The sequence below is a fragment of the Vulpes vulpes genome, chromosome 11, assembly GCF_048418805.1.
Source record: "Vulpes vulpes isolate BD-2025 chromosome 11, VulVul3, whole genome shotgun sequence".
NCBI lineage: Eukaryota > Metazoa > Chordata > Mammalia > Carnivora > Canidae > Vulpes > Vulpes vulpes.
Genome location: NC_132790.1, coordinates 13,382,398 through 13,394,896, shown reverse-complemented (window position 1 = coordinate 13,394,896; position 12,499 = coordinate 13,382,398). Strand labels below are relative to the sequence as shown.

The 12,499-nt window shown below is 33.3% G+C and overlaps 1 protein-coding gene across 8 annotated transcripts in view; it reads right to left on the bottom strand.

Moving 5' to 3' along the window:
- BTBD10 (BTB domain containing 10) overlaps positions 1-12,499 on the bottom strand; it is a 77,173-nt gene that overhangs the window by 21,961 nt on the left and 42,713 nt on the right. For all 8 annotated transcript variants that reach the window (XM_026008227.2, XM_026008223.2, XM_026008222.2 and 5 more), the window contains one exon: positions 1,029-1,225. In XM_026008227.2, coding sequence (XP_025864012.1) covers positions 1,029-1,182 — 154 coding nt within the window. In that variant the 5' untranslated portion in view covers positions 1,183-1,225. The remainder of the gene's footprint in view (positions 1-1,028; positions 1,226-12,499) is intronic.

The window sequence follows — 12,499 nt, the reverse complement described above, 5'->3', positions numbered from 1 at the left end:
GGGACTGAACTTAGCATATAACAAACTGTCAATTCCTATTTGTATTCACATGGATTTTTGGCTAATCAGTACTAGTTTGACGTTGAGGACTTACTTAAAAACTGACAACTTCTCTGTATAATTAAGCCCTAAGATGAATTATTTTGATGTATAACAATCAAAAACAACCTCAAATAAAATATTAAATTTGCCCCTTCTCCAAGAGCAAATGAAATTGAACAAGGTCACATTGCTTATGTATCACTGCTTCAGACTGGTACTTTTCAGTCAAACAATTTATTTACTTGAAATATAATAATGTTCATTTATAATAAATCAGTGGGAAGGAAGAAAAAGACCTGAGCTACTTGCCAAGAAAACACCTCACACCTTCCTTTTTATCTTCTATTTCTTAAATTAAAAATATTGTCAAAACTCAAAATAAATCACATGGTTATGCTAGCTTTCACTTCCTTTTCTAGCACAATTAACCAAGAATTCCGATCAATAGTTTACTACAAATTTTAAAAAATAAACTGCTTATGTATCACATAAGATAAAAATCATTTTGAAAGATTTAGGGGCTACTGGGTGGCTCAGCTGGTGAAGTGTCTGCCTTCTGCTCAGGTCAAGATCCCAGAGTCCTAGGATGGAGCCCCACACTGGGAACCCTGCTCAGTGGGGAGCCTGCTTCTTCCTCTCCCTCTGCCTTTCTCTCTGCCACTCAATGTTCTCTCTCTCAAATAAATATTTTGAGAAATTACAAAATAAAAAATAAAAAGATTTTTAAAATCTCGTGTCACAGTTTTAAAGGCTTCTCAAATTCTTTTATGAAACTGTCCTAGAAACTTAAAAAATTCACTAACTTTCATTTAATAAGTTAATTTTTTATAGCAAGAATGAAGCTAAGCTAAAATAGAAGCAACTGAATAGAAGTAAGAAGTTAATTCTATTCTGAAGTACTAGGCAAAATTCACAGTCATTACTGTTTTCAAAAGGTAACTGCATGCTTTTAAAAACTGTCAGGAAGATTAGCTGATTTTACATACCAACATGGTGCTGTCGTGTTGGAGAAGTAACATTTCTAATACAAGGAGTGAGCTGAGATTCTGTTCTTTCATGAGATGAATCTCGTGATCTGTCACTTGACCTTCGTCTGTCTCTTGATCGTTCATGTCCCCCGCTAGCACCATGAAGACTCATTTTGGTGTGGTCAACAATTCCTTTAGCAACACGTGAGGGGGTGCTGGTAAGTCAGAAGAGAAAATTAACCATAAAAGTAGAACATGAGATCACAAATGCTTTTAAAGAAAAACATAATTACCTATTTTGAAATTTAAGAATCAAATGCTACTTTACAATTCTGAAATATAATTACCTTAAACGTGTAGGTTTTACAAATGCTGGAACACAGTATCTTTAAAGATCACCTAATCTAACTCTTTAAGAACGAGAAAACTAAAGCCCAGAAATGTTAATTAACTTTTGCGTTAGTAGTAGTATAGCAGTAGTAGTAGTAGAGACCACTCAGATCTCCTAAATATTTTTCAAATATTTTGCTCTCTTTGATAGGGGTACAGGGAGGGAGGCAGAGAGAAAGAACATGAGCTTCCAGAACTTTTAAAAAAATGAGCTATGAGGCAAAGTAACTGGTCTACTTGCCAAATAAAATAAGTCTTCATGTTTACTTTAATCAACTCATTTTGACTGAACTCCTTTCAAATTTTTTGAAAAAAATATTTTTTGAAAAATATTTCTCTAAAAAGCTTAACTAATCGTGCTGTGTAAAGTTACAGAATTTAAAATTTTAAAACCTCTTATATAAATTTGCTCAGGAGAAGTGAATAACTGAGAATGATGATTAACTAGTCTAGTTGACAGAATTAAGACACAATTGTTTATAAAGTCATATATATGTACTATATGTACAATGCAATAGAGAAGCTCCCTCAAGGAACTTCTATGCATCAGTATCAGTAATACATGTGCATTAGTAAATGCATGAATATGTAGAAACTGAAACAATTCAAGTTATCCTAAATTTCAAATATAAAACGGCTAAATATGTCTCAAATACATAACTAATAAATGAGCCATAGATAATAAATGCTTTAAGATCTCAGAGAAGAAGACATCACTGTAGACTCTCGAATTAATCAATGATGAACCAAGTGCTGCCAAACAGATAAGGTTTAAATAATCAAAATACACTGCAGGTAGGAAAACTGACAGGAACAAAAATGAGAGCGCCAGACCTAATACATTTGGAAATTTACCATCTTAGCATATACCATGGTGCATGGTTTAAAAATACTGGTGTTTTTTATAAGTAGAAACAGAAGAAACTTCAAGGCTTTAGAAAAATACAGAAATACATATTGTACTTTAGTACTTAATTGTTCAACAAGTTGAATATTACTTAACATTTTGAAACCTTAGTTTTACCTCATCTGTAAAATAAAGGTTCCATTTACTTTGTAAGGTTAATATGAGGATTAAACCAAGATGTATGCTAATCGACAAAGTACCTAGCAGTACAGAATCACCCACTAAATCCTAGTTTATTTAGTTATGACAGATGAACATATTAAAGTTCAATTAGAAGACTGCTCAGAGTCACACAGTATTTAGTGGATATGCTAATAACACTGTAGGTAAAGACTCTTGATTCATTCCAGTGCCCCCTCCATCACTGAAACCCACACTAGTTAAAAATTAAATCTTCTTGATTCAATTTTAAATTCCATAGTGCTTCTGGGTCAATTCCTCTGTTGGCTTATTATCTACAATTCTTTGTTATTCTAATATTTCCTTTCATTATGAAAATCAGTCATCACCTCATTATAACGGACTACAAAGGTAAAAGATAAGGCTAACTTTGTATTTACCCTATGAGTTACTTCCAGAGAAATAAAGGCAATCTATTAACCTTTATCACCTATTTGTCTTTGGTGAACCTACGGAGCAAAAAAAATTTTACTTCCACCTTCTTTCTAGTGAAAAAGATCTGAACAGGATTGCATCCTTGGAACACAATTTTTTTCTTCAAATAGAAAAGATCCTACTCCATTTATGTTAAAATCATCAGAGAAGAAACAACCGAATTTCTGATTTGTGTCCTAAAAGTAGGAACAAGAAGGCAATCTACACCAATAGAAAAAGGATTACATTATATATTGAAAAACATAACTCCTCCAATTATTCTAGCTCTAAAGTTTTAAATGAGCTTAAATATGAGTCTGTTAATCTAATGGACAAGGTATAAACACAACTACAACTAAGACATATGCAAGACAAATGTTCGGTTTGAGTAAGGGCCAAGGAGACTGATTAATTGAAATAATGTTTCCACTGGACATTTTATAACTGAAACATTAAATACTTCCAAGCATTCATTCTGCTAAAATATTAGCTTCAGTTCTAGACTGTTTAGATTTTAAATAAATGCATTCTTCCATTCTTTCTTTTCATTCCCAAATGGAATACACGTTGAAACAGACCTTCAAAATCAGATGTCATGGAAGACTAATTACGTCCTACTTTATTTAATTAAATAATTTTAGATCAGAAAAGTAATCTAAGGGCAAAAATAATACGTGTAAAAGAAAATGAGGACAAACAAGTTCAGAGGAGATAAGTCTGCTTCATTTAAAAGAGTTGGGTATCCATGAACTGACGACAGGTAAGGAGATGAAGATTACATCAGCCCCAACATCTATTTCTAGTCAAGAAAGAGTAACAAGGACTGAATTTTCTTTCCTATCTGGAAACAAAAAAAACAAAAACAAAAACAAACACGGCAAAATACATAAAACAGCGGTTTGCAAGACACAGTAAGAAAGAGAGTGAACCCTAAAAGATGAAAAACAAATGAGATAAACCCAACAATTGCTCCAAATTACTATCTTAAGAGAGTTTCCAGAGTAAACAGGGAGGTGAAACACAAGCAGAGAACCTAGTAGACTCAGGTAAGGATACGGAATTCAAGAGCTTGGGAACAATAGGTGGCTAGAGTTCTTAAGAAAGAGTACTAGAGAGGGGAGAGCAGAACAAAAAGAAATCCTCAGAGATCTGCAGTCTTTGTGGAATACTGAGCTGAATACCAATCAGCAAACACCTAATGCTGGATAAAGAACCAATTTAAAGGATTAGAAAATACAGTCACCAGGACTCATAAAGGGCCTATTTCCCTTAGGCAGGCCGGAAAACCTCATTCATAGAGTAGTGGAAGAATCTGTAGGGTCTTAGCTTTGAAATGGAAATTAGACCTAGACAGGGTACTGAGATAGTCACATTTAACAAATCTTAACAGCAAGACCTAAAAGAATCAAACTGTTTCCACATAACTAAATTGAATCCTAAAACAAAGCTCAAGAATATTTACAGAAAAGCAGAAATTTCCAGTACCCAAAGTAAAATTCACAATGTATGGCATCCAATAAAAAATTACTAGGCATGTAAGTAAGTAGAAAAACATAACTTGTAAGAGAAAAAACTCAATCAAAATCAACTTGGAACTGACATGTCTCAGAAACAAAGACATTAAAACAGTTATTATACTCATATTCCTGCAAAAGGTTATGTAGAAATAAAGAAGATAAAGACGCAGAGCAAACTTCCAGATATAAAAATGATATCTAAGATGAAAAATAGACTGAATGGAATTAATGGAAGATTACACATTATAGAAGAAAATTGTGAATTTGAAGACATAGCAAGAAGAAATATCCAAAATAAATATAGTATTCGCTATAAAAAAATAAATGGAGCCTGAGTGAGCTGCAGGTCAATTTCAAGTGCCCTAATATAAGTATAAATGGAGTCCATAAAAGAAGAAAGGTAGAGAAAACTTAAAAATATTTTAATCACTTCTTGAAACGTAGTAAGAACTATAACATTGCACATGTAACACACACAACAAATCCTAAACACATTTTGAGAAAAAATAAAACACAAAACAAATTTTAAAAACCCTGAGAACCTATATTTGTTATGTCTAATAGAAACACCCTTTAAAAAATAAAGGGGGAAATGCATTTTCAGACACACACACACACACACACACACACACACACACACACAAAGATGAATGAATTCATCATGAGCAGACCTGCACTACAAGAGTTATAGGAAGGTCTTCAGTCAGAAGAAAAAACCCAACATAATAAAAATTTGTAGAATGGCATGACATTACAACAGTAGTTTGGGGGGCAAATTATGGCATTAAATGCCTATGTTAGAAAAAAGAAAGTTCTAAAAAAAAAAAAAAGTTACTTCAGTTTTCACCTTAAGAAACTAAACAAAGACTAAATTAAACCCAAAGTGGAAAAAATTAGTACCAAAGACCAAAGTAGAAATCAAAATAGAAAAAGAATGGGGGGGGGGGAATCAATGAAAACAAAACCTAGTTCCTTTGAAAAAAAAAAAAAAACAATTAAATTTATAAACCTACAGCCAGACTGGGGGGAAAAATTGAAAAGATACAAATTCCAATATCAGAAATGAAAAAGTTGGCATCACTACAAAGGTCACCTACATTAAAAGAGTAAGAGTATCATAAACAACTTTATATAAGTTCATCAACTCAGAAAAACTGAACAAATTCCAAGCTACCAAAACTTAAGAAGAAACATAAAGTGAATAGCTCTATTTTTCTTTTAAAGAGTTTTATTTATTTGAGAGAGTAAGAGAGCACATAGTCAAACCCAAGGCTCCATCCAAGACCACAAGATCAATACCTGAGCGGAAGTCAGATGCCTAACTGACCTAGCAACCCAGGCACCCCTGAATAGATCTATTTCTATTAAAGAAATTTAATTTGTAGTTAAGAATTTTCCCTCTAAGAAAACTCCAGGCCCACATGGCTTTACTAATTTAGTCCACCAAGTACATAAGAGACATATAATACCAATTCTACATAAACTCCTTGAAGAAAATTGAAGAAAACATGGGATGCCTGGGGTGGCTCAGTGGTTGATTGTCTGCCTTTGGCTCAGGGTGTGATCCCGTGGTCCTGGGATTGAGTCCTGCATCAGGCGCACAGGGAGCCTGCTTCTCCCTCTGCCTATGTCTCTGCCTCTCTGTGGGTCTCTCATGAATAAAAAAATCTTAAAAAAAAGAAAATTGAAGAAAACATATTTCTATGAGGCCAGCATTACCCAAGTACCAAAACCAAAGACTTTATAATTACAGATATCCCTCAGAATATGCATATGTTAAACAAAATTTCATCAAATAGAGCAGTATATAAAAATGTCAATATAGCATGATCTAATGAGATTTACCCTAAAAATGCAAGATTGGTTGAATATTCAAAAATCAATTACTACATGTCAATTATACTTCAATAAAAAACCCTTTTTGCTCAATCAATATTCGTATTAACAAATTAATGACAAAATTGTATCTCAATATACATACAAAATACATTTGGCAAAATACAAAATCTATTCCTAATTTTTTTAAAAAATAAAAAAGCAGCAAGGTAGGAATACAATGGAATTTCACCAACTAGATGAAAGGTATCTCTGGAAAACCTACAGCCAACATCATACTTAGTGGTTAAAGACCAAACACTTTCCACCTAAGATCAAGAACAATACAAGGATGTCCACTCTCACCACCACTTTTATTCACTAATGAACTAAATTAAAGAATCTAGCCAAAATAATATATCAAGAAAAAGATCTAGACACATCCAGATTGAAAAAGAAGTAAAAGCATCCTTATCTGAAGATAATACAATCACTGATTGTAGACTCTAGTACAAAAAGTTATTAGAACTAATGAGTTTAACAAGATTAGAGAATATAAGATAAATATTCAAAATCAACTCTATTTCCATTTACAGTTGATATTTGAACAACAAAGGAGTTGAGGAATCAACCCCTGCATAGTCGAAAATCTGCATGTAACTTTTGACTCCCCCAAAACTCTAACAGCCTACTGTTCCCAGAAGCCTTACCTATAAGCAGCTGATTAAAACATATTCATGTTATATGTATTATACACCGTATTCTGACAATAAAGTTAGAGAAAAGAAAATGTTAAGAAAATCATAAAAAGGGATCCCTGGGTGGCGCAGCAGTTCAGCGCCTGCCTTTGGCCCAGGGCGTGATCCTGGAGATCCGGGATCAAATCCCACGTAGGGCTCCTGGTGCATGGAGCGTGCTTCTCCCTCTGCCTGTGTCTCTGCCTCTCTCTCTCTCACTGTGTGCCTATCATAAGTAAATAAAAATAAAAAAAAAAAAAGAAAATCATAAAAAACAGAAAATACATTACAGTACTCTATGTATTTTTGGAAAAAATCCACATAAGCAGTCCCATGCAGTTCAGACCTATGCTGTTAAGGATCAACTATACCAGGAACAAAAAAAATCAGAAATTAACATTTTAAAGCACCATTTACAATAGCACCAAAATCTGAAAAATATAAGAATAAATCTGACAAAAGATGTGGAAGATTTGCATGCTAAAAACTACAAAACATTGCTGAGAGTAATTTAAAAAGAACAAAATAGAAAAATTTACCATGTTCACAAACAATTCAATGTTATTAAGGTAGCAATTCTCCCCAAGTTGATCTATAGATAAAATATAACTCCAGGGGCACCCAAGATGGCTCAGCCAGATGAGCAACTGACTGGCTCAGGGGATGATTTTGGGGTTCTAGGGTTGGCCCCACTTGGGGCTCCACCATCAGTGCAGAGTCTGCTTGTCCCTCTACACACCCCCGGCCTGTGTTCACACTCTCACTTTCTCTCTCAATAAAATAAATAAAATCTTGGGACGCCTGGGTGGCTCAGCAGTTGAGTGTCTGCCTTCAGCTCAGGGAGTGATCTCAGAGGCCCAGCATTGAGTCCCACATCGTGTTCATTGCGTGAAGCCTGCTTCTCCCTCTGCCTATCTATGTCTCTGCCACTCTCTCTGTCTCGCATGAAAAAATAAATAAAATCATTATAATAAATAAATAAAATCTTTTTTTAAAACCCACAATATAAGTCCAATAAAAAACTTGGTGGTTTCTTAGTCAAAAGAAACTGGTTCTAAAATTCATATAGAAGTGGCAAGAACCTAGAATAGCCTACATAACTTTTTAAAAAAAAAACAGATATGGAACATTAACACAACCTAATTTCAAGGCTTATTATAAAGATACAGGAATGAACACAGTGCATTACGGGTGTAATGACAGACAACAAGATCAATGAACCAGAAAAGGGCCTACATACTCATTTCCAACAAGGGTTCAAAGTCAATTTAAAAGTCTTTTCATAAAATAGTGCTGAAACAAACAAATATACAATGCATACTACACCTCCAGCATCTGGGTAGGAAGGCGTTGCAGGCAAGAGGAGAAGAGCTTGTGTTGTACAAAAGTGAAATCAAAGTGGATCACAATCCTAAATCTAAAACCTAAAATTATACAAGTTTGAGGGGGAAAAAAGCAGAAATTATTAAAAAATAAATAGATGAGGGGCACCTGAGTGGCTCAGTAGGTTAAGCAGCCAACTTTATTTCAGCTCAGGTCATGATCTTCGGGTTGTGAAACAAAGCCCCACAGTGGGCTCCACACTGGGTGTAGAGCCTGTTTAAGATTCTCTCTCTCTCTCTCTGCTCTCTAAGAATAAGTAAATAAATAAACTGATGAACTGGAGCTACATCAAAATTTAAAGAATTTTGCTCTTCAAAAAACACTGTTAGAGTGAAATCACATATCTGATAAAGAACATGTCTCTAAAATATAAAGCACTCTCATTGTGTAAAAAATCTGAGATATACAGATGAAAAAAATAAGTACATGAAAAGAAGCTGAACATCATCACTCATTAAGGAAATGCAAATTAAAAGCACAACTTAACACCATTTCACATCTATTTGAATGGCTAAATAAAAAGAATGCTATATCAAGTGTTGAAGAATACCTGTATAAAATGACACTGTCACAGATTCCTGATGGTAATGTAAAATGGTACCATAACTTTAAAAACTGTTTTGGGAAACAGTTTGAAAGTTTCTTAGAAGTTAAATATATACTATCCATATGACCAGCCATTCCATCTGACCTATTTACTCAAAAGAAATAAAAGCCTATCTCTGCAAAAAAGATACAAACACTGTTAGTTGCTTTATTTGTAACAGCCCAAACTAGAAACAACCTAAATGTTTATGAACTGGATAAATAATTTGTGCTGTATGCATACAATAAAAAAGGACACATTTATACCAAGTTCTAGGAAACACAAACTACTGTTTAGCGTCAGAAAATATACTGGTGCTTGTATGAGCACGGATATGGGGACTGAATGAGGCAGAAGGAAAGAGTTAGAAAGGACCCCAAGGAGAAGTCTTTGAAAAGGCCACAACTAGAAGAACATTATCAAAGAAAGTTTCATAGTTAAAAGCAAACATATAATAAAAGTAGTTGATTAATCACTTATAAATTTAGTATGGAAGTTGAAACACAAAAGTAGTAAAATCAATCATAGCCACAAAACTCAAGTCAATGGATATACAAAATAAAAAGATGTAAATATGACATCACATATCTAAAATGTGGAGGAAGGATAAAAATCTAGTGCTTTTAGAACATGTTCGAACTTAAGTGACCATCAACTTAATATAAACTTCTATACACGTAAAATGTTATATGAACCTAATGGTAACCATAAACCAAAAACCTATAATAGATGCACAAAAAATAAAAAGAAAAGAATCTAAGCATAACACCTAAGAAAACCATCAAACCATGATGAAAGAAGAGAACAAGAAACAGAGAACTAAAAAAACAACCAGAAAACAATGAACAAAAATGCAATAAGTACATACCTATCAATAATTACTTTAAATATAAATGGAGTAATGATTCTGATCAAAAGACACTCATGATTGAATGGATAAAAAAACAAGACCCATTATATACTGCCTACAAGAGACTCACTTCAAACCTAAACACATGTACAGATTAAAAGTGAAAAACATACCATGCAAACAGAAGTGGGGAAAAAAAAACCCAGGGTGGCATTATTTATATCAAATAAAAGATTTTAAAACACTGTAGCAAAAAGTAATAAAGTAAAATAAGAGTAAAATAGAAGAGAACAGAATAACAGACTGTAGCAAGAGAAAAAGAAGGGCACTTCAAAATGATAAAGGGATCAATATAACAGGAGGGTGTAACAATTATAAATATCCATGCACCCAACATAGGAGCAACTAAATGCATAAAACAATTATTAACAGACATAAAGGGAGAAATTGAAAATAATACAATAATAGGGGACTTTAATGCCCCACTTACATCAATATACAGATAATCCAGACAGAAAATCAACAAGGAAACAGTGACTGAATGACACATTAGACCAGACAGACAAACATTCCATCCAAAACCAGCAACATACAGATTTTTTTCGAGTACACATGGAACATTCTACAAGACAAATCATGTTAGGCCACAAAACAAGTCTCAATAAATTTAAGAAGACTGAAATATTAAGCATCTTTTCCAACCACAAGGGTATGAGACTAGAAATCAATCACAAAAAAGAATCCAGAAAAAAACACAAATACATGGAGGCTAAACAACATGCTACTAGACAATGAATAGGTCAACCGAGAAAACAAAGAAGAAATTAAAAAATACATGGAGATGGAGACAAATGAAAATGAAAACACAACAGCCCATATCTTTGGAACACAAGAAAGGCAGTTCTAAGGGAGAAGTTTATAGCATCAGAGGCCTACTTAAAGAAACAAGAAAAATCTCAAGTAAGCAACTCAAAAGCTAGAAAAAGAACAACCAAAGCCCCAAGCTAGCAGGAGGGAAATAATAAAGATTAGAGCAGAAATAAATAAAATAGAGGATTAAAAAACAGTAAGGAAGATCAATGAAATCAGGAGCTGATTCCCTAAAAAGATAAACATTAATAAGCCTTTAGCCAGATTCACCAAGAAAAATACAGAAAGGCTGAAATAAATAAAATCAGAAATGAAGGAAAAATAACCAACACCACAGAAATACAAAGAATTATAAAAGATTATGAAAAAGTGTATGCCAACAAATTTGGACAACCTAGGAGAAATGGATAAATTCCTAGAAACATATTACCTTTCAAAACTAGGAAGAAATAGAAAAGCTAAACAAATCAATTACTAGTAATGAAATTGATTCAGTAATCAAAAAATCCCCAACAAAGAACAGTGCAAGACCAGATGGCTTCCAAGGTGAATTCTACCAAACACGAAGAGCTAATTTGTATTCTTCTCAAACTATTCCAAAAAATAGAAGAGAAAGAAAAACTGCCAAATTAATTCGACAAGACCAGCATTATTCTGATACCAAAACCAGACAAAAATACTGCAGAAAAAGAAAACTACAGGCCAAGATCTCTGATAAATATAAATGCAAAAAATTCTCAACAAAATATTAACAAACTGAATTCAGCAAAACATTAAAAAGGTAATTTACCACAATCAAGTAAAGTTTACCAGGGATGGAAGGTGGTTCAATATTTGCAAATCAATCAATGTGATTTGTTACATTAACAAAAGAAAGGATAAAAACCATATAATCATCTCAGAGAAAGCATTTGACAAACTACAACATCCATTCAGGATAAAAACTCTCAACAAAGCAGGTTTAGAGGGAGCGAACTTCAACATAATAAAAGCCATGTGAAAAACCCTTAGCTAACATATTTAATGGTAAAAAACTGAGAGCCTGGTGAGCCTGGATGGTTAAGTTTGGTTAAGTATCTGCCTCTGGCTCAGGTCTTGATCTCAGGGTCCTGGGATGAAGCCCCACATTGGGTTCTTCACTCAGCAAGGAGTCTGCTTCTCCCTCTCACTCTCCCTCTATGGTCTCTCTCCCTCTCAAATAAATACAATCTTTAAAAAACAACAACTGAGAGCTTGTCCTCTAAGATCAGGAATAAGGATATCCATTCTGAACACTTTTATTCAACATAGTACTGGAAATCCTAGCTGCAACAATCACACAAGAAAAAAAAATTCAAATTGGTAAAGAAAAAAAATATAAAAAAATTCAAATTGGAAAAAAAAAATTCAAATTGGTAAAGAAAAAAAAATTCAAATTGGTAAAGAAAAAAAATATAAAAAAATAATAATTAAAAAAGACATAAACTCATTATTTGTAGGTGACAAGATAGTATATAAAGAAAACCCTAAAGACTCAACCAAAAAACTATTAGAACTGATAAATGAAATCAATAAAGTTGCAGGACACAAATCAGTATCAGAAATCTGTTCCATTTCTATACACTAATAACACAAAGCTGCAGAAAGAGAAATTAAAAAAACAATCCCATTTACAATTGCACCAAAAAGAATAAAATATCTAAGAATAAACTTAATCAAAGAACTAAAAGATCTATACTCAACTGTAAAACACTGATGAGAGAAATTGAAAGCAACACAAATGGAAAGACCTTCCATGCTCATGGATTGGAAGAGTATCATTAAAATGTCCATACTACCAAAAACAATTTACAACTTCAAT